This window comes from Leuresthes tenuis, unplaced genomic scaffold (genome assembly GCF_036924035.1).
Source record: "Leuresthes tenuis unplaced genomic scaffold, fLeuTen1.0.hap1 SCAF_17, whole genome shotgun sequence".
NCBI classification, from domain to species: Eukaryota; Metazoa; Chordata; class Actinopteri; order Atheriniformes; family Atherinopsidae; genus Leuresthes; species Leuresthes tenuis.
In genome coordinates, this window is record NW_027325371.1 from 30,381,955 (window position 1) to 30,408,996 (window position 27,042).

Genomic DNA, 27,042 nt, shown 5'->3' on the forward strand with positions numbered 1-27,042 from the left:
AAAAAAAAAACAACACACACACACACCATTTTATACAAGCTAAAGCAGAATTTTGTGTCTATATTAACAGTATCTAGATGATGACACACGGACAGCCACCACTTTTCTTTTTCCCTATACGATGATTTGGCGGAGAGGGGCTTTCCATCTTCTGGAAATGTCTGTGAATTAGGAAGAGAGGAAACAGAGAATAATCAATCACAGGTTTTGGTCAGAGTGGGAGCACAATGTCTCGCAGACATCACACCATTTCAGTGTTATTCAAGTTACTGACTAATGCAGATTTAAAAGATATGAAGAGCAGGGTTCTTGTTTGTGAGATTTAAATAATCCTTGTCATTTTTATTTTATTTATTTTTTGTTCCCTACTATGGAGGAGATACTAAAACCAAATTTAACAGAGATTTAGAAAATGACACTACATCCAGATTTCAGATATATTCTTGTTTATTCATTAGTCAACATCGTCACTAGTATGAGGCTGCACTTTGGTACTCAGTGAGGCATGACAAAAAGGTTTTATTAGGTGCAACTGTCACTGCAGCTCTATGAGATGTCACGAGGGAAGGTGCTTTTTTTCAAATGGACTTCCTAGATTGTAAACCCAGCGTTTACAATCAGCGATCACTTTACAATGTGAACAGTGTTGCTATTTGAATATCATCTCAAGGGAACTGTTGTCATTGGCTTAAAGCATAAAAGTGGACAAAAAATATTTCAATGTGTGGCATGACAAACACATCACCTAAACAGAGTAGTAAAATGAAAAATATTCAAGGATTTGGAATAAAGAATGCCATTTTACAACCTCAAATCCAAAAAAGCTGGGGAACAGTGTAAAATGTAAACAATAGAATGTCTCATTTTCATTGTGTAGTGGTGTGATTGCCACCTTTCATGTGGGAGATCTGGGTTCAAAGCCCCTGCATGAAAGGTACTATCTCCAGTAGGGGTCCTTAGGCAAGACCCCTTTACCCTATCTGCCTATCTGTAAGTCGCTTTGGATAAAAGCGTCTGCTAAATGCATAAACATAACATAACATAACATTTTCAACATCTGATATGTTTTCAGTGATCTGTTGCAAATAAAATATGGGTTTCTAGTCAAGTTGACGACTCAGAGTGCTTTTACACAACAAACCATGTTCTCATCTACACAAACTCATACAGGACTCTTCCAGGATCAAGAATTAAACCAATGAGAAAACCTGGGATCACACCAACGACCTGCTTATTGGCATATGACTGCTCTACATCCCTTCTTAGCAGTCTATGGCCAAAAATCGAAATAGAATGGCAGTGACCTTTGGGCTCTCGGGTAGGACCACAGTGCAATAATTCAAGTCAATTTAAATTCACAAAATACCTTGGTCAATTATCCACTGTTTATTTCTATATTTTCTAAGAGTGTATATTTTGTTATCTAATTTTGTGTTTTAATATTTTAATATTCTTTATTCTTTAATATAAGGTGCTGGAGACTGAATTGCCCTAAGGGAGTCATCCCAAAGGGATCAATAAAGTTGAGTCTAAGTCTAAGGACTGCATTAAAAACAGGCATTATTCTGTCATGGAAATCACTGCATGAGTTCAGGAACTCTTCCAGAATTCATGGTCTATGAACACAGTTCACCACGCCACCACATATGCAGGTTAAAGCTCTTGCATGCAAAGAAGTAGACATTGTGAACATGATCTACAAATGTTGCTGTCCTCTCTGGGCCAAAGTTTTTTTAAAATAGACTGAGGTAAAGTTAAAAATCTTTCTGTGGTCACACTGATTGGAAAATATGGGTGCCACATTCTCCATACTAAAGAGGAGAGGGACCATCCGACTTCTTATCAGCATTAGTTCAAAAGTCATCTTCTCTGATGGTATCGGGTTCATTAGCTCTTATGGACCTTTAGCTCCTATGGAACTGGCAACTTGCATATCTGAAAAGGTGCCATAGATGCTAAAAAGTATATACAGGTTTTAAAGAGAGGGGAGGGAGCAGGGCCTAGCCGCTGCTCACGCCGCATATTATTCAGGGTCAGAATGTTCTCTGTCAAAGTGATGATGGAAGATGTCATGGCAATCTCAGACACAGTGGTGCTGGACAGAGATTGGGTTTTGGCCACGTACACACAGAATGTCATAAGGCAGTATAAGAGGATCTCACAAACTGTTGTCATTGGGAATTCTGTGTACGCTGCCATGTAATATGTTTCTATGTTGTTCCTGTTAATAAATTCCACATAAGAGGTTGCAAAGGTGAGTCCGACAACTCTTTTCTTCACAGCAAAAGCAAATTATGTTACCATCCAGATGTTATTTTGCATATATTACAACAGCATGCATTCATTGTAAGAGTCTAGGTGCTGAACTAGCCTGTTCACTAAAATTAAGAGAAATAATTAAGAGGTCAACCTGATAATATGCACCAACTTTAAGAAGGCTTCATCCACATTGTAGCGATTCTTTGCAGAAACTTCCATGTAGTGGATCCTGTTTTCTCTGGCAAATGCCTGAGCATCCTCCCTGGAGATCTGCAGAAAGTTAAAAAAAAAAAGTCCCATCCGCAATCAGGGAAAATTCACTGCAATAATGTGTGGTCCACCAGCATATTTGTATATGGCAATTTATAAGGCAAGGTAACACCTGGAAGATATCGTTAAAATGCACTAGATTTTCTTAGGGGTCTATAGTCTATAGTGCAGTGGTTTTCCAACCCTCCATTGTCAAAGCAGTAGGTTTCCAGATCATCATATCATTCTGTATCAACTGATGAAAGACTGAACCAGAAGCCTGACAAACAATGATGTAATTGCTGGAGTTTCCCACTAGAGCAGGTGTCTCCAACATGTCGATCGCGAGGCCCTTTCCAGTGGCTCGCCAAGGGGTCAATAATATAACATATAATTTGACACTTGGTAAAATGAGTCTAAATTTCCATTCCCTCTCCCGAGATTAAATGATTATTTGTCAACGACTTGTCAATCAGTGACGTCTGGGTTTCCCTGCTCAAGCTGCTGCCCCCGCAACCCGATACCTGGAGAAGCGGTAGATGATGGATGGATGGATGGACTTGTCAATCAAACATTTATGCTGCACTGCTGTCTGTCATTGGAGTGGGGCGAGGGAGCAGGCTGACCAGGTGCCAGGCTGTTAGCAACAATGACACAAGCAGAGTTCAGTCACGCCAGTAAGAGGCAAAAACATATTTTTTTTGTCACGCGGAATGGGAAAAGAACTTTTGTTTCACAAATGTGAATTACAAACGTGTGTCTGATCAATGGCACAAGCCTGGTAGTTGGTAAAAGATGCAATGTAGACTGGCATTTCATCGTTCACAGCAACTTCTCCTAGAACTTTCCAGCGGGAAGCAGTGACTGTAAAGAAATGATAAAAGAGCTTAAAACTACATTACGTAAACAACAATCTTGTTTACTAAAAGATTGATACAGAAGGCGAGTGCATCCTGCCATAGCACAAAAAGCCCTTCACTGATGGCGGGATCATTAAAGAGGCTATGACTGCGGTGGCAGAATTATGGCATTATAAAAATAAAAACATAAAAATAAGACTGAGATTCAGTCTGTCTGTTGACGATGTTCAGTTTGGTGTGAAAACTGTGGCGCGGAGGGTGTGTGTGCTGTCTGTGGATGCAGTGAGACAGCTGGAGTCAGATATGAACAAGTGGTCCTGATTTTCACTCCAGTGTGATTAGTCTGTGGACTGCAATGATACAGCACAGCTGGTTGTTTTAAGACAACATGCACATGCTTGTGAATTGAAGTTATACACAATATGTGTTCTGTATTAACATTTTTGAATGTGTTATGTGCAAAACAAACCTATTCACTGGTACTATATGGAAGTTAGCTATGTGAATAAATGTTACTAAACAGGAGTAGGTCTCCAGCACTTTTATTGTGTAAAAGTAGCTCACAGAAGATAAAAGGTTGGAGGCCTCTGCTCTAGAGTATGTATGCCTGCACTCCATTATATTCCAGGAACAGTGATGAAGCTGGTATCACGTGAGAGAGGGTGTTACCACTCTTTGCTGCTCCAGGTCAGCCTTGTTTCCAACTAGCACCATTGGAAAGTCGTCTTGGTCCTTCACTCTCAGGATCTGGGTGTGGAACTTATGGATCTCATGATAACTGTTGGAAGACATAAAGAAAGAAGAAGTATATATATATATATTTTATGTTTTAGGATAACTTAAGGATGTAAGATAAAAGATAATTTCAATATTGACAAAAGCAGTCTACCAAGAGCAGCACAACAAAAGCCATGTAAGTACGCTCCCCATTACCTGTTCATTCAAAATATTTCAGATCCACTCTTAAGCTCAGATAAAGAAAGACTGTTTAACAAGTCCACTTTAATAATAAATTCCGTTATTATATGAGTAAATTCCAGTGTCATAAGACATCAGTCTACCTTTTTAAATGTTTTTTCTGCTTCAGGATCAGACAGTACACACATGTAGTCAAATAACAAAACTTATTGGACTTAAATTGGACGTAATGTCCACATACATATATAAATAGCCATTATTCAAGAAAAAAAAGAGGTGCATATGAACTCACCAGTGTATTGTGGACGCCTAGCAATTTTGAAATGCTGAAGTTAACTGACAATGCAGGTGAAAATGTGGAAAACAATCTCCTAGCTACAGAAATTATGATGTGTAGTTTCAACACAACAAAGAAAATGAAAAACAAAATACGAAGAGCCGTGAAAAGGTTTTGATGCAGTGTCACTCCGGGTTAGAGATTCCAGGGTGTATAGAAATTGAGCCCCTCTAAACTTTCAAAAATCCACTGGCTGATGCCATCAAAATGGGTTGAAGATCCCGCGTAGAGATTCATGGATAAGATATTCTTTTATTCATCCTCTTCAGTGATTCTCTATAACTCAAACAACAGGCGTTTCTTGCCATCCATGTAACATATATGTATGTTATGTATGTGGTCTGAAAAAAAAAAACCTGGAACATCAATTAACAGCGCAATATTAACTAAGGCAGAGTAGAATATTAGAAATATCAGAGTCATTCACATGTAATGTGTGTGGGGTTTGATTATCCCCATGATCCTGAGAGTTGTGTTGTCTGGGGGCGTTAGGCCCTGGCAGGGTCTCCCATGGCAAATTGGTCTCAATATAGTTGTGCTCTGTGATGGTAAAATTTCTGTCTCAGGACAGACAGACTCTCCAATCCACATTAACCATTTGTATCACCCAGACACGCTAATTGTTTTAAACTATTTACTTCTTAATTAACACTCAGACAAGATAATTGTTTTATCATCAAGACTGCATCCTACCCCCCCTGGAGGTGTGGTTACACACCTCAAGAACAAAGCCCACCTCCCCAGGTATAAATCCTTTGTGTTCCTTTTGTCTGTATCTTTTTATACCATTGCTGCTGAATGGTGTGGACTGATCTTTTTCCTTGCAACGAAGAATAAAAACTTAGCCGGCCGGCAGAAAAAGTAAGTTTCTCTATTTCATTGCTCATCAGAAGTATTAGGAAGGAAGCGATTGAAAACTTCCACAACAGTTTGGCGTTGTTGGCTGGACCCCGTGAGCAGCCGTTCAGGACGAGGCACGGAAAGCGACAGGCCATCCTGGAGAAATAGATCATTTCCAGCCTCCGAACCTCGATTAATTTGTGAGACGGGAGGGCTAACCGGTAACACGTCCTGAGTCGCTGCCACCGGGGTTCCAAGAACAGAGTTCAGTGAAACTCGTCTGGTGAGTGTTGAAATATTGACTTATTGCATTTTCTTTCAAATTTGGATTTTAATTAGACAACAATTTCATTTCTCATAGTCTTCACAGTTGGCCAGCTATTTATCTGTTTTTAGCAATCAAAACAGTTAGCTTTATTCGCCATTTGAAGCAGAAATCGAAATGTCGCTATTTATCTGTTTTTAGCAATCAAAACAGTTAGCTTTATTCGCCATTTGAAGCTGAAATCGAAATGTCGCTATTTATCTGTTTTTAGCAATCAAAACAGTTAGCTTTGTTTGTCATTTGAAGCAGAAATCGAAATGTCGCTATTTATCTGTTTTTAGCAATCAAAACAGTTAGCTTTGTTTGTCATTTGAAGCAGAAATCGAAATGTCGCTATTTATCTGTTTTTAGCAATCAAAACAGTTAGCTTTATTCGCCATTTGAAGCTGAAATCGAAATGTCGCTATTTATCTGTTTATAGCAATGGAAACAGTTAGCTTTATTTGTCATTTGAAGCTGAAATCGAAATGTCGCTTTTGCCAGTTGTAGCATAACTAATTGGCTCTCGTCGTACGACCTCTTCATTCAGAATGGGGAGTAAATTTTCCGTAGAAGCGGTCCAGTCTGCGGAGGGGCCAATTGTGGAAATTATGAAAAAGAGATTTGGGGATAAAAGGTTAAAATATAAAAATTTATGGACAAATGAGCTCAGATTCCCAATAGGGGGGTCCCTTAGTTTAAAAGAAAAAAAACAAAAGAAAAAAAAAAAAAACAAAGAAAAACGGAAAAACTAGAAGAGAAACTGATTTTTAAAAAAAATAATAAAAATGTTGCTTTCTAAAATCTGTCCCAGTAACCTGACAGACAGGAACTGGATGTGTAAATGATAATCCCAACCCCAGTTGTCTTCCACACCTCGAACATGACATATGCATCTGCAACCACTAACAACCTTCCCTGAGTTTGTTTCAGCAAAAAACATCATTTCAACAGCCTCAACAGACTTCATGGCCAAAGAGGACCTGCAGTGTACCTCCCATCTGTCACCAGAATATGACGAATCGTACGAGGAAAGCTGGTTAAGGGAGAGGTTTGACAAACTAACACTGACACACATTTCTTTGGACAGAACATAAATGCACTGTGTCAGTCTCTCTCACACCAGCTCAACGTAACATGTACACCATGGACTACTCAGTCCCACACATCCCACTAGAAAAACACACATCGGATAGCTGGGAAGATTTGAGCCCAGTTATGAAATTGTGTAAGCCTACAGCCGAAAGGCAAACATCTGATAGATCTATTATTTTTTCACCTTCACTGACATCTTTTGTGCACACACAAAGAACAGTCAACAGAAAGTATGTTAACCTTGTCAAAAATTGTGAAAATGTTGTCATCATTCTAAAATCAGACTTTAAACCTTGCAAGGCTCAATACTCACTTAAACAAAAAGCCATTGATAATATACCACCATTCTTTGAGTCTCTTAAGGCAGCAGGAGTAATTGTTCCACGTAACGATTCTCCAATACACACGCCTTTGTTTAAAATCAGAGGCAAAGATCAACCAACAGACTGGCGCTATATTCAGGATCTGCAAGCAGGTGATGCAACCAACTAATGCAAAATTCTTTTCAGTGGTCAACCTTTCAGACACCTCCAGTGTTCCAGGTCACCCAGGAAGCTAATTCTGGTTTGCTTTCAAATTCAATAGGAGGGGCTACACATTCACACGTCTGTGCCAAGGATACTGTGAAAGTCCCACCATCTACAATGAGGCTCTCAGACAAAGTCTGGAATCTCTTGTTCTCTCCCCAGGCACTGCCTTGCTACAGTATGTGGATGACCTCATGATCTGCAGTCCGACTAAAGAGCAGTGTGAAGCCAACACAGTCACACTCTTGAAACATCTGGCACAAACTGGTCACAAAGCCAGCTTGACAAAACTCCAATTTGTCCAGGAAAGGGTTGTCTTCTTAGGTCATGTCATCACTTCTGAAGGTAAAACTCTTTCACCAAAAAGAGTGGATGCAATTCAGAACCTTCCAAAACCCATCACAAAGAAGCAGATGATGTCATTTCTTGGTATGTACTCTTACTGTCGACAATTCATTTCTAACTATGCCATTCTTGAAGCTCCACTCGCCTCCCTCATTCATGGCAAGGGCCTGCAAGCAAAACATGAGATCAAATGGACTCCTGAAGCAGAACAATCTTTCACAGAACTAAAACTTGCTTTACAAAGCACTCCAACTTTGGGCCTGCCTGACCCTACCAGACCGTTCATTCAAACAGTAGATGAAAAAGATGGATGTATGACTTCTGTTTTGTTGCAGGATCATGGAAATAAGCTGCGGCCTGTAGCTTATTTTTCTTCAAAACTGGACCCCGTGGCTGCAGGTCTCCCAAGATATATTCAGATATGTGGCGGCAGCTGAAAAGGCAGTTATGGCCTCCAGTGATATTGTGGCCTATTCTGATGTAGCTCTCCTGGTCCCACATGCTGTGTCCATGATTTTACTTGAACAAAAGACTTCTCACCTCTCCACAGCACGCTGGCTACGATACAACACAGTACTTTTAGAAATGTCTAACATTACTGTCGAACGCTGTAATGTGTTAAACCCTGCCACTCTGCTCCCCACACCAGACGATGGAGAACAGCATAACTGTGTTGCTGTCCTCCAACAGGCTTGCTCACCAAGGCCTGATCTACAAGAAACACCATTAACAAATCCTGATTTGGTTCTCTTTGCAGATGGATCAGCTTCACGTGACCCACAAACGGGTCACAACAGAGTTGGTTTTACTGTTGTCACTAACCATGAAACTCTTCTCCCCAGCTCACTCCCTCCTCACCATTCTGCACAGGTGGCAGAACTGATAGCAATGACAGAGGCATGCAGACTAGCTAACAACAAAGCAGTAACCATCTAATCTGATTCCAGACACATGTTTGGGTTGTCCAAGATTTTGACACTCTGTGGAAACACAGACAATTCCTAAAATCTAACGGCAAACCCATTCTCCATCATGACAAAGTCACAGCTACTCCAAAAAGTCAATCTCTGTTTGTAAATGCTTTGCTCACACTAACAACACAGGTCCTGTCTCTCAAGGAAATGCAAGAGTGGATGCTGCTGAAAAAGAAGCTACACTCCTACCCACTATAATTGATCCCTGTCACTATTTCCACCTCTTTCACAACGGTGCAATCTTTTGCCACGCCACAGGAAGATGTGTGGCGAGGAACCGATAATAAGCCTTGTCTACCTAAACATTTTTTCCCTCATTTCGCGAAATTGACACATGGATTGGACCATGTGTCAAAAGGGGGGATGATGGATGCCATAACCCAGCACTGATTCACCAAAGAATTTTCAGTTCATGCAGCAGAAGATCAGTCACCCGCGTATGGTTTGTGCAACGCATAACAGGTAAAACCAAAGCAGTCACACACATCGCTCACCCATCACCAGACAGACCATTCGAACACTTAATTCACTGGATTTCATAGAACTGTCACCAGCAGAAGGAAAGAAACGCTGCTTAGTAATAGTTGACGTGGTCAAAATAGATTGAAGTATTTCCAGCAAAACACCAGAGTAGCCAAGTGGTAGCAAAGGCTCTGCTAACAGAGATTACTCCCCATCTGGGAACTACAACTACACCAAAACTGAGCAGCAATAATGGCTCTCACTTTGTCAATTCTGCAATAACCCAAATTAGTAAATTTCTTACCATTAACCTCAGACAACATTGTGTATAACACCCTGCCAGTAGAGACGTTGACAAACGAGAAAATGGCACTCTGAAATCAAAATTTCAATTTTGGCAGACCTCCATCTCTGGGAGTAAAACCTGTAACCAGGCCACTCCCCTCCACTGGCCTATGTGAGGATATATGCTACAATATTGCAAAAAACTTATTCTCTCTCTCTCTCTGCAGATTTCCAACCTGGGTGGTGAGAAACGACTTCAGAAGGGGGCACTGGAATTCCAAACGGTGACGAGATCCATTCTGACAATGCATACCATTGCGAAGATAGCCGAAAGGGCAACGTGGGTGCACGCCAGCCACTGCAGGAAGATCCCCGAGCAAACGGAGGAGCCCAGCTGCCAACCTGATCGACAGAGGACGGACGGTGACGGACGACACGAGGACGAGCAGAGGCCAAAGAGGACGGACGGTGCAAGGACGCACAGACGCCAAAGAGGACGGTGCAAGGACGCACAGACGCCGAGGAGGACAACACGAGGAAGCAACTCTGTCAATTCAACAAACACCAACTAGTCGTGTTCCACCCAACCCCACCATGCATCACCTGATTCTGATGCTGTCATGTTTGGCACAGCTGATGGAGGCTTACACCTACGAACCTGCCAGGACTGTCACTTTGACTGAAGGTCAAAGTGCAACATTCACCTGCCTCGTTTACCCTGAAATTTGGCGATCAGGACGGGTTCAGGCATATTATGCCAAGTATGACAAATACCTATGCAGAGACCCCTGCGGCCCACACGATTGGCACTTGATCGTTGCCACCACTGACAAAACCATTGCTCCAAACAGAAATCCCCGCTTCACAATAACAAAACTTCCAAATTCCAACGGAGCCCAGATTACCATCTCTGATGCCAAACCCACTGATGCAGGCACGTATTGGTGTGGAATTGAATATCCAAGCTCGGATATGTACAGACAACTCACAGTCATAGTCAATGGGCCACCAGACCCACATGACGCCCTACTTAACATGCTGTCAGATGTTAACACGGTCATGTTGACCTCTGGAATTGAAGACAACCACTCCGACGATTATGAGAACATTACCAACATTATCAAACACATGAAAGATGCCATTCAACTCCCTCCTGTAATAAATGACTCAGGGTTCCCTTGGCTGGAATCTTTGGGCCAAGGATGGCCAGCATGGTTTTTAACGATGATAATCCCTTATGTAGTGATTTTCTTTTTGCTCTGCACCCTCATTCCATGCATATGGAAATGCCTGTCTAATGTGCTCATGAAAGGAATGACTCCTTCCTCCACATATGTTCATGCCGATGCCAATTATGCTGATCAAAATTCAACCTCTCTTCATATTCCTGACCCTGATCATTACCCCAGCTCAGACTCTGACTCTGATGTTGACATTCTGTAAATTTTATTTTATTTTGGTTGCTTTGTTTGTTTTGTTTTGATCTCCTCTAAACAACTGCCATGATGATACATTTTGAAATCTGCGTGAATTAGCGTATCGGATACTAAGTTGTGACTATTTCTTTTATTTTATTTTATTTGTTTATTTATTTTATTTTTTTATTTTTTTTTACTCCCATTTCATTTAGCTTTCTTCATTTATTTTATTTTTCTTCAGTTTGTTTTCTGATAATGATTAATTAATAATCAAAAGGGAGAATTGTGATGGTAAAATTTCTGTCTCAGGACTGACAGACTCTCCAATCCACATTAACCATTTGTATCACCCAGACACGCTAATTGTTTTAAACTATTTACTTCTTAATTAACACTCAGACAAGATAATTGTTTTATCATCAAGACTGCATCCTACCCCCCCTGGAGGTGTGGTTACACACCTCAAGAACAAAGCCCACCTCCCCAGGTATAAATCCTTTGTGTTCCTTTTGTCTGTATCTTTTCATACCATTGCTGCTGAATGGTGTGGACTGATCTTTTTCCTTGCAACGAAGAATAAAAACTTAGCCGGCCGGCAGAAAAAGTAAGTTTCTCTATTTCATTGCTCATCAGAAGTATTAGGAAGGAAGCGATTGAAAACTTCCACAACAGCTCACATCCACATTGACTCTGGAACCAAACTCCTGGAGAGTTACTGGATTCTTATAATCTGGAGTTGCCCAAGGAGAGAGGCATCAGGCAGGTGGGGGCATACTCAAAAGCCCCCAGCTGAGCGTCTCCATGTTGGAGTTCTCTAGTGAGCAAGAGGGTCGCCTCACTGTGGCTGCAAGTCAGAGGAGGGAAGGTTCTGACTGTTGTTTGTGCGTATGCACCAAACACCAGTTCAGATTATCCAGGCTTCTTGAACTCTCTGGGTGGTGTTCTGGAGGGTGTGGAACCTGGGGATTCCATTTTTCTCTTGGGGGACTTAAATGCTTATGTTGGCAACGATGGAGTGACCTGAAGAGGTGGGATTGGGAGGAACGGCTTCCCTGATCTGAATAATGATGTCTTGTTTTTGGACTTTTGTCCATTACAAACACCATATTGAGCACAACTGTAACTGTACCTGGTACCAGGCCACCTTAGACCAAAGGTCGATGATTGAGTTTTTAGTCGTGTCATCAGACCTGCAGCCGTGTCACTTGGGTGAAGAGAGGGGCAGAGCTGTCAACTGATCACCCCCTGGTGGTCAGTTAGAACTGTTGCGTGGGGGGGAGACTACCGGACAGACCAAGTAAGCCCAAACGGGTAGTGAGGGTGAACTGGGATTGTCTGGTAGAGGCCCCTGTCCACGAGTTCTTTAACTCACACCTTCAGGATAATTTTTCTCACATACAGAGGAGATTGGAGATATGGACACTAAATGGACCATGCTCAGGACATCCATTGTGGATGCTCCCTCCAAGAGGCCTGAAGGTTGTCAGGCGGTAACCAGAGGATACGCTGGTGTAAGCCAGCGATGAGGGAAGCTGTCGAGCTGAAGAAGGAGGCCTTTCGGGCTTGGTTGTCTCGGGGGTCTCCTAAAGCAGCTGACAGATACTGAACGTCTAAAAGGGCTGCAGCATTGGTGGTCGCTGAAGCTAAAACTCAGGTGTGGGAGGAATTCAGGGAAACCATGGAGAAGAACTTTCAGCTGGCCTCAAGGGTGTTCGACGGCTCAAAAAGGGAAAGCAGGGACCTTCCCAGGTTGTGCTTGACCTGGTTGGAGAACCTCTGAGCCGAACTGAGGATATTGTCGAACAGCAGGGAGAGAACTTTGAGGATCTCCTCAATCCAGCCGGCATGTCATCCATTGAGTAGGCAGAGTCTGACTTGGGGGAAGATTTGTCAATCACCTTGGTGGAAGTCGTTGAAGTAATTAAAAAGCTTTCGCTTTTAGCCGCTTTTATGATCTATCCCTGTATCACCAAAGCAAGAGCTGTGCCTGCATGTCACTGATCCTGTTTGTAATTTTCATAGACAGGATCTCAAGGTGTAGTTGTGTAGAGGAGGGCATATCGTTTGGTAACCTCAGGTTCGCATCTCTGCTTTTTGAGGGTGATATGGTTCTGTTGGCTTCTTCAAGCCAGGACCTTGAGTGCGAACTGGAGGGGTTCGCAGCCGAGTGTGAAGCAGCCGAGATGAAAGTCAGCTCTTCCTAGGCCATGGTTCTCAACCAGAAAAAGATGAAATGCTATCTCCGGGTTGGGGATGAGTTGGGGAGTTTAAGTATCAGAGTATCAGACTGGGGCATTGTCAGTGGTAATGAGGGCGCTGGTCTTGTCTGTCGTGATGAAGAGGAAGTTGAGACGGAAGGCAAAGCCTTCAAGTTACTGGTTCATCTTTGTTCCAACCCTTCATCTATGGTCATGAGAGCTGGGTAGTGACCGAAAGAACGAGATTGCATATACAAGCAGCTGAAATGGGTTTCCTTTGGAGGGTTTCCTTTCCTTTAGCAATAGGTTGAGGAGCTTGAACACACGGAAGGGAACTTCCCTACCCCTGAGGCCTGAAGCCAAGCTTGGGGGTGGGTCTGTGCCCATGGGGCTCGGTCGAGCACAGCCCAAAAACATAATGCGGGTTCCCCTTTCGATGGGCTCACCACTCGTGGGAGGGGCCAAGGGGGTTGGGTGCGATGTGAGCTGGGTAGCAGCCGAAGGCGGAGACCTTGGAAGTCTGATCCTCGGCTACTGAAGCTGGCTCTTGGGTCGTGGAACGTCACCTCTGTTGGGGAACGAGCCCAAGCTGGTGTGCGAGGTTGAGCAGGCCTGAATAGTTATGTTAATGGTTAGATATAGTCGGACTCACCTTAACGCACGGCTTGGGATCTGAAACCACTCTCCTTGAGAGGAGTTGGACTTGTCTGTGGTAAGAGGCGCAGAGCAGGTGTGGACATACTCATTGCCCCCCGGCTGTGTGCCTGTACATTTGGGTTTACCCCGGTAGACGAGAGGGTAGCCTCCCTCTGCCTTCGGGTAGGGGGACGGGTCCTGACTGTTGGTTGTGCTTACATACCAAACAGCAGGTGAGAGCACCCACCCTTTTTGGAGTCCCTGGAGGAGCCACTGGAGAGTGCTCCTGAAGGAGACTCCTTTGTTCTGCTGGGGGACTTCAATGCTCACGTGGGCAATGACAGTCAGACCTGGAAGGGGGTGATTGGACTGTCCACAACGAACACCATGTTCAGGCATAAGGGTGTCCATATAAGCACTTGGCACCAGGACACCCTAGGACGCAGTTCGATTATCAGCTTTTTGGTTGTATCGTTGGACTTGCAGCCATATCACCTGGACACTCTGGTGAAGAGAGGGGCGGACCTGTCAACTGATCGCCACCTGGTGGTGAGTTGGCTCCGCTGGTGGGGGAGGATGCCGATCAGACCTGGCAGGCCCAAACATATTTTGAGGGTCTGCTGGGAGCGGAATCCCCTGTCAGAAGGAGCTTTAATTCCCACCTCCGGCAGAGCTTCAACCATGTTCCGGGGTAGGTGGGGGACATTGAGGCAGCAACCCACAAACACGCTGGTGGACACGAGCAGTTAGGGAAGCCGTCAAGCTGAAGAAGGAGTCCTATTGGACCTTTTTGGCCAGTGGGACTCCAGAAGCAGCTGATGGGTACCGACAGTCCAAGCAGCCTGCATCTCTCCCCATTCTGACACTCAGCACACGGGCCCCATAGGGCTGCGTGCTGAGCTCTTTTCTTTACTCTCTGTACACATACGACAGCGCTCCATATCACAATACCAACACCATTGTGAAATTTGCAGATGACACAACTGTAGTGGGACTGATCACCGAATGTGATGAGTCTGCTTACAAAGAGGTGGTACAAAGGCTGATAGAGTGGTGTACAGAGAGCAACCTGAGCCTCAACATTAAAAAAAATAAAAGAGCTGATCATCGATTACAGAAAGAAGCAGGACACCCACACACCACTACACATCAACAGGGAGAGGGTAGAGAGAGTGGCTAGCTAAAAATACTTGGGAATACACATCTCAGAAAACTTATCATGGACAACAAACACCACATAAAGAGTTAAGAAAGCACAGCAATGGCTATACTTTCTCTGCACACTCAAGAGAGCCAACCTCTCACAACATCACCTGAAATACCACAGCTCCATAGAGGGTGTTCTCACCTACGGCATCCTGTCTTGTCATGGAAGCAGCTCTGCCGCAGACAGGAAATCAGTGCAGAGGATTATAAAAAAATGCCCAAAATATCATAAACCAACAGTTACTAACCATTGACTTCAGCTTCAACTCCCAATGCCTGCAGAAGGCACACAACATCCTGAAAGACTCATTCCATCCCGCCAACTATCTGTTTGAACCATTGCCCTCAGGGAAACGCTACTGGTCCATCAGAACATGCACTACAAGATTCATGATCACATTCTACCCAAAAGCCATCACCATACTCAATTCCGATCTGAAAACAAACCCACTAACATCTGTCAGCATCAGTCAGTAACCTCAATACTTGCACTTGTACAATGCTCTGCACTTCATATCTTGCACTGTGTTTTTTAATTCCTAATGCATACAATGGCACTAAGATGATGGCATAGTGGATGAATCACATGAATGTTACAGAGTGAAAGAGACAGTGAGAATGTACTTATTTTATTGTATTGTTCATTTTATCCATTTCAATGGGTCTTTTATATTTATTTCAATGAGTCCATTATGTGAGTGCACCGAATTTTATTGTATCTGATGACAATGATAATACATTTCTATTCTATTCTATTCTTCTTTTAATTATCGCCTTCTCATCTAATTTCTTTGTATCTCTGTTTCATTACCCTTCTTCTTACCCTTGGTCCCCAAAGAAAAAAGAGATAGACATGGAAGAGAAACTGAAGAAGAAGCCTAAGAATAGAAAAAGTTATAATTGGCTTTGTTCTTAGACATTACGTATTTCTATTCTATATTTTACTATAACCTATGTTCCTAGCTGGTACTTTTCCACTCTACTCATACAAACACAATGTATGTCCTTGAACAGTCCAAGACTTTAGAATGACACATAAAGACAAAACAACTGGGTCAGACAAAGCATCTCTATTGGGTTAGATAGGTCTGGTACAGATGGTCTTAAACCTGTTGAACACACACATGCACATGGTCACACACTCATAGAGACAGATGCCATACACTGGAGCGGTGGGCAGCTATTCACAGCGCCCGGGGAGCATGAGTGTACTGTGCCTTGCTTAAGGGCACCTCAATCAGCTAAGTTAAAAGAAGATGACTCACTCTGACGGGCCTGTTATCAGCTTCTTTTATGTCTATTTCTGCATAGTCCATAATGTTCTAAGCCTGCATTATCTGGTTCAAAGGATCAAAAATTTAATGAAAAAATTGGCCTCTCCAAACTGCTCATAGCTTCAGAACAAGCAGCATCTATGTATCTAAAGCTGTGTCACTATAGTGTGCTATTAAGGCAAGGGCTATAGAAATGATCGAATCACAAAGTTATGTTAACATACAAGTGTCAAGGATGATTAGTCATTAGTGTTAATTAATCTTCTCTCATAGATGCATATTAACATCAGGTATGTAGCAGTAGATTTTTACAGTGTGTCACTTGTAATTGTGTCTGCAGGGAAATAAGTACTTAACCCAGAAATACAGGGTGTCACCTGACAAACCCTAGTAATTGGCAGCTGTATAGTCAGAAATGTGGCATACGAGACACCAGCAACCATAGTCAAATGTATTCCAGGGGCCAGAGCGGGTGATGGAGAATCCTATTAGAAACTGCTGATTAAGGATAAGCGTAAATACGGTAAAATAGTTATTCACGTTAGCTGTAATGACACCTGGTTACGCCAATCAGAGGTCTCTAAAATCAAAGTTGCATTAATGTGTAATTTTTCCAAAACAATGTGGGAGTTTTCTCTGGATCCCCGCCAAATCTGACCAGTGATGACATGTTTAGCTTGTTATCATTCAACCACTGGCTGTCTACATGGTTCTCTGTTGCTAAATTACTTGATTTGTGATCATCATATTTAAATGTTTTGTCTTACAGAAACCTGGCTGCAACAGGGGAATCATGTTAGCATTAATGAATCAACTCCCTCTGACTATTTGAATGTTCATGTTCCTTAAACCACAGGCAGAGGAGTAGCAGCTATCTTCAGATCAGGGTTACTAATCAGTCCCAGACCAAAGACTAGTTTTAGCTCTTTTGAATCTCTGATTCTCAGTTTTTCCCACCCAAAGTGGAAATCACAAAAACCTCTTCTATTTCTTCTTGTGTATCGACCATGTGGCCCTTGTGACAGAAACTCAAGAGTTTGTCATCACAGTTAGTGCTGAGAACAAATAGTCATTTGTAGTGGGTGACTTTAATATTCATGTAGATGTTGAAAATGACAACCTAAATATTAACTTTAATTCTATATTAGACTAGGTTGGCTCCTTGGTATAATTCACAGCTGCGTGCGTTAAAGCAGACTGCAAGAAAGCTGGAGAGACAGTGGCTTTCCTCTAATTTAGAAGAGTCTCAATTAGTCTGGAAAGATAGTTTAATAACGTATAAGAAAGCCCTTCGTAAAGCTAGAACTGCTTATTATTCATCATTGATAGAAGAGAATAAGAACAATCCCAGGTTTCTTTTCAGCACTGTAGCCAGGATGAAAAAGAGTCCGAGCTCTGTTGAGCCACGTATTCCTTTAACTCTCAGCAGTGATGATTTCATGAGTTTCTTTATCAATAAAATTGTTTCTATCAGAGAGAAGATTAATGGAATCCTTCCCACTATTATCACTGATTTATCATCAAGTGCAGCAGCTTTAGAAGTATCTTTAGAACCTGATTTGTGTTTAACTAGGCTTCTGCCCAGTTGATCTTTCTGAGCTAACAACAGCAATAGTCTCTTCTAAACAATCAACTTGTATTTTAGACCTAATCCCAACTAGACTGTTAAAGGAGGTTTTCCCCTTAATTGACACTTACATGTTGGACTTGATCAATCTGTCCTTGTTGACAGGATATGTACCTCAGACTTTTAAGGTTGCTGTAATTAAACCTTTACTTAAAAAACCTACTCTTGATTCAGAAGTTTTGGCAAATTATCGACCTATATCCAATCTCCCTTTTTTGTCTAAAGTTCTTGAAAAAATAGTTGCAGCCCAACTTTGTGATAATTTACATAGAAATAATCTGTTTGAAGAGTTTCAGTCAGGATTCAGAGTGCATCAGAGCACAGAAACAGCACTGGTGAAAGTTACCAATGATCTCCTCTTAGCCTCTGATAGCGGACTTGTTTCTGTGATTGTCCTGTTGGATCTCAGTGCTGCATTTGATACGATCGATCACAGCATTCTGTTACAGAGACTTGAACATGTTATTAGGATTAAAGGAACTGCATTAGGCTGGTTTAAGTCATATTTATCTGATAGATTCCAGTTTGTTCTTGTAAATGAAAAATATTCCTTACACACCAGAGTAAGTCATGGAGTTCCTCAGGGTTCTGTGCTTGGACTGATTCTTTTTACTTCATACATGCTTCCATTAGGTAACATTGTTAAACAGCATGGCATAAATTTCCATTGCTATGCTGATGATACTCAGCTGTACTTATCTATGAAACCAGATGAAACCAATAGGTTGGTCAGACTACAAGCCTGTCTTAAAGACATAAAGACCTGGATGACTCAGAACTGTTTGCTTCTAAATTCAGACAAAACTGAAGTCATTATCTTTGGACCTGAGTGCTTCAGGGAGAAATTGTCTAGTTATATAGTTACTCTAGATAGTATTTTCTTGGCTTCTAGTTCTACAGTGAGGAACCTTGGAGTTATGTTTGACCAGAATCTTTCATTTGACTTGCATATAAAACAGGTTTCTAGGACTGCCTTCTTTCACCTTCGTAATATTGCTAAAGTCAGGAACATCCTGTCTCAGGGTGATGCAGAGAAACTAGTCCATGCATTTGTTACTTCAAGATTGGACAACTGTAATTCTTTATTATTGGGCTTTCCCACAGATTCTCTGAAAAGCCTCCAGCTGATCCAAAATGCTGCAGCCAGAGTTCTGATGAGAACTAACAGGAGAGATCATGTTTCTCCAGTTTTAGCTTCTCTTCATTGGCTCCCTGTTAAATTCAGAATAGAATTTAAGATTCTTCTCCTCACATATAAAGCTCTTAATGACCGAGCTCCATCACATCTTAAAGATGTCATTGCAAAATATTTTCCAAACAGAGCACTTTGCTCCCAAACTGCAGGTTTACTTGTTGTTCCCAGAGTTTCTAAAAGTAGAATGGGAGGCAGAGCCTTCAGTTATCAGGCCCCTCTCTTGTGGAATAAGCTGCCAGTAAATGTCCGGGAAGCAGACGCCCTTTCCACTTTTAAGATTAGGCTTAAAACTTTATTTTTTGACTAAGCTTATAGTCAGGGGTGGCTCAGGTGATCCTGAAACATCCCATAGTTAAGCTGCTATAGGCTTAGACTGCTGGGGGACCTCATCTGTCACCTTTCCTCACTTTGCTCTCTTTTTCCCCCAGTTTAATTTCTCAAATGACATTATGTACATGTGACTGTGGTCATTAACTTGTGTTTCCCTGTTCCAACAGGTATCCTTTGAATGGTGTTATGGTGTTTTTCCTCCTCTTTTATGTCTTCTCAAACCCCAGCTGGTCGAGGCGGATGGCCACCCTTCCTGATTCTGGTTCTGCCAGAGGTTTCTTCCTGTTAAAAGGGAGTCGTTCCTTTCCACAGTCGCCTGAGCGTCCCTCAGGACGGGAGATTGGACTGAAGAGACGTTTCAATGCAATCTGTTGGTTTCCTTAGCTAGGATATTGTTTTTGAATTGGCTCTATATGAATTAATTGGATTATTTTGAAATTAATTAATTGGATTTGATTGGATTATAATTACAATTAATTTAACTCCAATTGGCTTAAATTGGACTGTATCTTTTATGTGCCTTGAGATGACATTTATTGTAATTTGGCGCTATATAAATAAAACTGAATTGAATTGAACATTTAACAAAACTGTTAGCCTGCACTTCAAAAATCGTTCATTGTGTCAGGCAACAAACCCACTACACGTACGCCATGCAGTGTGTCTCCGGATGAATTGCTCCTTCTTTAAAATTTGAGCAAGCATGGAGCAATTTCACCGGAGCGGAATACATTTTTTTGGTGAGTGGGGAGCAAAACTGAGTGGAGCGTTTTGGTGTGACTTTGAGTGGTGGAGCAGGAGGGAGCGACACTCTGACACAGGTGCTCTGTGTTGAAGTTTTGCTCTCTCTTGTACAAGAACTGTTCAATAAACCTGCCTGGGTGCTTTACACCTTAACAGTGCTTGGATAATCATTAATTTTTTCCACCACAATCCCGGCTTTGTCGACAGGATCCCTCGACTGGTCTCCAAGGACAACAGGACGAACCAGTGTCTTGGCCAACCTGGAGCAAAGGCTCCAGCCTCCTACCTCTTGTAACCGTTTGAGAAGGGAGGACTGCTCATTAACTTGTGAAGTATTTAGAGGCAGAGCAGCCAGTGAAGCTGATTCACTGGATTCTGTGAAGACGTTGGCAGAATAAAAGGAATATATTCCCCCATTTTTAAGAAAAAAAAAAGGTTCCAAGTAAGTGGTTCCAAAGTCCTACCCCCTCCCCAAGGAGAAAATTTTGACTTTATGATAAAAAGGTATGAGCCCGAGAGAGTGGAGTGTGTGCGTGAATGGATAAAATACATGGGTTTTCCAGAGGGAGGGTCATTTAGCCCCACTGTAATAGAGAGAATTGAGAAGAAGCTGTAAAAGAAGGAAGAAGAATTAAAAAAATAAAAAAAGGCAGTCTGTAAGAAAGACCTGGAAACTTTTATGAAACATATAGCATGTTTAAAATATTGGCAAGAGGAGTGTGAAAGGCGACAAAGAAAGCAGTGTGCAAAAGAAACGGCGGGGAGAAATGATAACCCTGGTACTATAGGGGGATGGACTGACAATGCTTCTGTATCTGAAAAATCTCCTCCATACACTAAACCTAAACTTTCTTCTCCTCGTTTCCCCTTCTGTGTGCCCAGATTTGAGCTCTTTGTGTGTGCCTGACCCAGGCCTGGACGCCTTACCCTACCACCGTCAATCTACACCTGGTCAAGTGGACCCTGTCCTGCACCCAGGCCCACCAGAGCCTGAACAGCCCAGTCAAGAGGTGGAAGAACCGAACCCATCCACCACTCGACAAAAAGGAACACAGTCCAGCACAACAGCGACACTCCCTATGGTTGAGGTAATGGGCCCCAACGGTCCGAACCTTGTTTTCCAGTACTGGTCCAACCAGGACGTTGAGGAGGCGACCAAACATTTGCCTGACCTCCTCCAATCTGGGAGTGTTTTTGCTAACCAATTGGTAAATTGGACTGTACTTGTATAGCGCTTTTCTAGTCTAGCTGATCACTCAAAGCGCTTCTAACACTACATGCCACATTCACCCATTCACACACACTCATACAGCACGTCTTAAGTCTATACATCTATACATAACTACGTGGTTTCTAACCATTCATACACTGATGGATACATCGGTGGGCAACGTGGGGTTCAGTGTCTTGCCCAAGGACGCTTCGACATGTAGCCCGGGTAAGCCGGAGTCGAACCATCGATTGATGGGCGACTGCTCTTTCTTCTGCGCTACAGGCACCCCATTGGCTGTCTTCTGCCCTACTGGAGTGCAACTCAGAAGGATTCTGGCAAAAAAAGGTCAAGCCTATTGACCTCGCTAAGATTAATTCTGTTCCGCCTAATCCAAATCACGTCTGAGACATATTGACTGGGATAACGGTGACAATGATGAATATAAGGCTGTTGTTACTTCACTGACGGACAAATGTAGAACAGAATTCCCGACCAAAAGCAACATGACTGCAATCTACACCTGCAAACAAAAATCAACTGATTTTATTCATCGAGTTCTTGAAGTGGTGATCACTCATGGCGTTTACCAACGCCCAGAAAAACTAAACACATCAGAAACAGGCCCTTGGGAAAACTTGGCCTGAGATGCAATCATTAAAGGTTTGTTACCAGACGTGGTGCATGAACTGAAAAACATTTATGTGAGCTGGACTGAACATCTGCGACTGGCTGATGTCAGACGCTATGCCAAAGATGTGCAGAGGGTTCCCTGTTGGAGGCTGGGACTCTGACACATGCTACAGATGTTTCCGCTTCAGACTGACAGGGGTTGGTTGACAGGGATGGGTCGTCACCAGCAGAGTGATCAACTGAAGGGGGTAACACACAACACACACTGCAATGAAGAAAAAGCTTGCTGACACCTTTTTCTGCTCTCTGCAATGATGAAATGCTTGCTTGTTAAGAGAAATTCTCCTCCATACAGACAGGAACTTATGCTCACTTAATATCTGAAGCTTTTAAGGCTTTTCCCACCTTTCAGTTAATAATTTTGGGAAAACAGGTTACTTACGAGCACAATGCATTGTCAAAGAACTATGGAACAAGTTCCCACCACAGGATCACATTTTGAAGCAGGCTTTTTATCTGAAACAGATCTGTCTTCGCTACCCATGTTGGCTGAAGTGTTCACTGATCTTTTGGATAAAGGCAAATATGATGTGGGGCTGATAAAAGGCTGTGAATCAGTAATTGTCACCCCTAAATCTGAGTATTAGCCGTGTAAAAACAATACCCATTGAAGCCTGAAGCAATTAAAGGGATTAAGCCTGTTTTTCAATCTTTTCAGAAAACAGGAATCATTGTTGATCAACTCCCCTGTGCGCACGCTATTATTTTTTTGGTAAAAAGGGGGGATGCTGAATGCACTCACTGCTCATTGGTTCTCAAAACGGTTCAGTTCATATGCACAGAAATACTGTCAGTCATGTATGATTTGTGCACACCTATATGAGAATGAGGAAAATATCTTGAGTAAATCTTAGCCCATTTGAAATGTTGTTTTGCAGACCTCCAACCTTGGGAGTGGGACCTGTAAACAGACCCCTCCCTTTCACATCTATTTGTGATGATGCTGTGTTGTCTTACTGTCAGAACCTCTCCACTGTTCTCTCTCAAGTTTCACAGACAGCGCAAGCAGCCCTTCCATCCCCAGCTGACACACCTCTACACTCACTCAAACCAGGTGATTGGGTGGTGGTAAATGAGCTTTACAGGAAACACTGGACGTCCTCAAGGTCCATTCCAGGTGCTACTGGTCACTCACACAGCTGTTAAGGTTGCAGAAAGAGCAACCTGGATCCACGCAAGCCACTGAAAGAGAGTGCCAGAACCAGTGGACGACTTCCACCCAGACATACATCGGCCTCATCAGCAGGCCCTGGAGGACAAAGACACGAGTCAGCAGTAAAAGCTGTACTCCACCGTTGTATCAAGTACTGGTGACCTCTGACACCGCAGAAAAAAGATTTTCAAGCAAGCAATGAATGAGACAGACACAGAGGACAGCTAATATGAAATGTAAACACGACAAAACAAAGCAAAAAAACCAAAGCTTTGCTTCACAAAGAAACGCAAGGAAACTCCCGACATATTAAGTACGGTTACTAGTGACGACGAGTTACCATCCAGCTCGGCCGCCCTCTCCCCATCAAGCCCTCCCGTAGCCACCCCCTCACACCAGCAAGGCAAGTGGCAGTTAGACTAACGTTAGTGTCTGGCTGTCTGTATGCACATTTTCTGGAGGGAAAAATAATATTGGCAGTAGGCAGAGGTAGTTTATGATAGCGTGTTATAGAAGACACACGGGTAGGCTACAGAGTCACTGTCTTCAGTACCGCAGAAAAGCGCTGAAACGGAGATGAAGGGGAACCTGTTGGATGCACAGTGTAACAATGCTTTGAGTGGTCAACAAGACTTGGTCATAAAACACAAGTCGTTATAAAGAGACCATTAATGCTGGCCTGCTCTTATCTGACCTGCTCTTAATGCCCATTATTTGACCTGAGAGCAACTACCATAGGCTCAGTGGCAGTGACAACAGGGGACAACCCTGCCAAGTTCCTTGTTACTACTCTGTAGGGAAATGATTGGCACCTGTACACTTTCAACTACTGCATTACTGCATCAGTGTACTTTAAAGTTCATCAAGTTTAAAAGGGACATCCAACCTCGCAATTTAAGGATCAATAGAGGGTCAAAAATTGAGATCTGAAGACACTTCCATATTGTTTTTCATAAAATGTTCTTTTAAAAGGTATAGAGTGAAGCATAAAAGTCCCTCTAGTATTTGTGCATGGTTATTCCAGTGGCTGTATTAGTTTGGTAACAATTTGCAAAGAGGATGGGCATGTAGTCAACTTCACTAATTTCCAAATGTATAATGAAATGAAAAACTTAATTAGAAATGACCTATATTAAATAAAATGTTGCAGCACCTTTTTATTCATAGCATGCAGATGTTGCGTATGGCTATTGACTGAACACACTCCAATGATCCATAACTATGTTGTGTAGAGGATGGGCAGTATTGTCCATGATGAACATCATATTGTACATATATATATATATTGTACGGACAAAACATTTAGTATACTATGTCTATTAACAGGCTAGAACCATAGACACATACACACAGCAAAACTGCCATTACCTGCTCCGGTCATTGAGTGCAAACACGAGTAGGAAACCTTCTCCTGAGTGCATGTACTGCTCCCTCATCGCACCAAACTCCTCTTGACCCGCTGTATCCAAGACTGACACACACAAATACAAACACACGTTACTTAAGTCTGTGGTGTTCAGTTTGTTAGTACTAAATTCCATTTAGACGCACAGAATGTTCCAAACATAACACAAGATCCAACATAACATACCAATACTTGTTAATGAATACTTTTTACACGTTAAAGCTGACACATACCTAAATAGTAGCTCAAACCTTCATTTTAGAGTTAGGTCATTTTTGTCAGTGATTAAACATGAAATACAATATAAACTAAATGTGGCGCTGAAAGGGATTGTGTTAATATTTTGAACTTAACTTACTTTTTTTTATTCACTGTACCACATATTAAGTTGCTGGGTGGCAATGAATGAATAGGAAGTATAAAGGAAGTAGCAGGAAGAATACTGGTAATACACTTGTAATACACAGCATTGCAGTATAAAGCACCTTGTATGGGCCAAGAATGTTCTTTGATTAAAGGTTGGCTTTTTCTTTTTTTTTTCCAGAGAGATTTTTCTGAACAATGTGAATAGAAACCCTTGTAGAATAAGCAAGAATATGCCATTTCTGCTAATGTCATACACACTCATAAGATTTTCTCATTGAGATTTTTAAATCATGAGACAATTTCAGTGGTTCTTAAAAGGTGTTAAAATTAGGTAAATAAAACCTCACAACATATGACAAATTACCCTAAAATTACCCTAAAAGAATATGTGGAAATACGAAGTGCCCCATTTTTGCTTCAAATGAATTAAGAGGCTAAGTAGCAGCCAGGTGTCGTTAATTAAATGCACTTGATGAATTGATCGTCAACACGTGTGACCATCACTATGAAAGCATAAGTTCTGACAGTTTATTTGTCTGGGGCCTTCAGCATTGACAGCAGAGTGTCAATGAGGAATGACATCAGCAATGATCTTCAAGAAGAAATTGTTGCTGCCCATCAACCTGGCTACAGTTAGAAAAGCCATTTCCAAGCAATCCGTAGTCAATCATTGTACTATGAGAAAGATTATTCACAAGTGGATCACACTGCATACAGCTGCCAATCTTCCTTGAACTGTGTGTCCCTGCTGTCACACCGTAATGAAGTGCGGGCCCCGGTGCGGTCACAGAGTCAGGAGGACAAGAACTCTTAGTTCAAACAAAAGTTTATTAGTTAACAGAAAATCTCACACAGAGGAAAAACATGGCCTGGTGAGCAGGGAAGTCGGCCTGCAGAACCGGAACAAAAAACCAAGGTAATCCAAGAACTGAAAATAATCCACAAAACACCAAGGGTCAGGATCCAGGTCGTGAACCAAACAGGCATAACAAATACATTAACACACGAGCAAAGAAAGGCGGAGAAGACCAGGTATTTAAACTAACGGGGCAATCAAGGGAAGATGGAACACAGGTGAGTTACGAACCAGGTGTGACAGTACCCCCCCCTCCGACGACCGCCTTTAGGCGGCCCACCAGGCTTGTTAGGGTGGGTTCTGTAGAAGTCGGTGATGAGGGCATGGTCCAGAATAAACCGACGTGGAACCCAAGAACGCTCCTCCGGCCCATAACCCTCCCAGTCAACCAAATACTGGAAACCCCTGCCACGACGTCTGACATTCAGAATCCGATCAACTGAGAAAGCAGGATGGCCATCCACGACCAGGGGGGGAGGAGGAGGTTCAGCTGGAGGACCAAGTGCACAAGAGGTGACTGGCTTTAAGAGGGACACATGAAACGTGGGGTGTACCTTAAGGGAGTCTGGGAGCTTAAGGCGCACAGCCGAGGGATTAATGATTCTGACCACTGGAAAAGGACCAATGAAACGAAGGGCCAGCTTACGGGAATCTACCTGCAAAGGCAGGTCCCTGGTGGATAACCACACCATCTGCCCAGGCTGATAATTAGGAGCGGGCGAACGCCGACGGTCCGCCAACAGTCGGTTCCGGGCAGCGGACCTAACTAAAGCAGCCCGAGCCTCCAGCCACACTCTGCGAACTCATCGCAAGTGTTCCTGAACAGAAGGGACGGACACATCATCCTCCTGGGAAGGGAACAAAGGGGGTTGAAAACCATACATTACCATGAATGGCGACATACCAGTAGCAGATGTGGAGAGACTGTTATGAGCATACTCCACCCACGGTAGCTGGACACTCCAGGAGGATAGGTTACGTGCACACACACATCTTAAAGCGGCCTCCAGGTCCTGGTTGGCCCGTTCTGTCTGGCCGTTCGACTGAGGATGGTACCCAGACGATAGACTAACCCTCGCCCCCAATGCGCCACAGAACGCTCGCCAAACCTGGGAAGCAAACTGGGGTCCCCGATCAGAAACGATGTCCATGGGGATACCATGGAGACGAAAAACATAATGAACCAAGAGCTCAGCAGTCTCCAGAGCAGAAGGGAGCTTCGACAGTGGTACAAAATGCACAGCCTTAGAAAAACGATCGACAATAGTAAGGATGA

General features: G+C 42.7%; 1 protein-coding gene across 1 annotated transcript; it reads right to left on the minus strand.

Annotated features, from left to right (window-relative positions):
• Positions 1 to 24,637, minus strand: LOC140272978 (ras-related protein R-Ras-like). Its single transcript, XM_072368506.1, has 4 exons — positions 24,508 to 24,637; positions 4,038 to 4,146; positions 2,411 to 2,529; positions 1 to 161 (listed from the first exon to the last, which is right to left on the minus strand). The coding sequence occupies exons 1-4, from the start codon at positions 24,573 to 24,575 to the stop codon at positions 74 to 76; spliced, it is 384 nt and encodes a 127-aa protein (XP_072224607.1). The 5' UTR covers positions 24,576 to 24,637; the 3' UTR covers positions 1 to 73.
• Between the last annotated feature and the right edge of the window lie 2,405 nt (positions 24,638 to 27,042).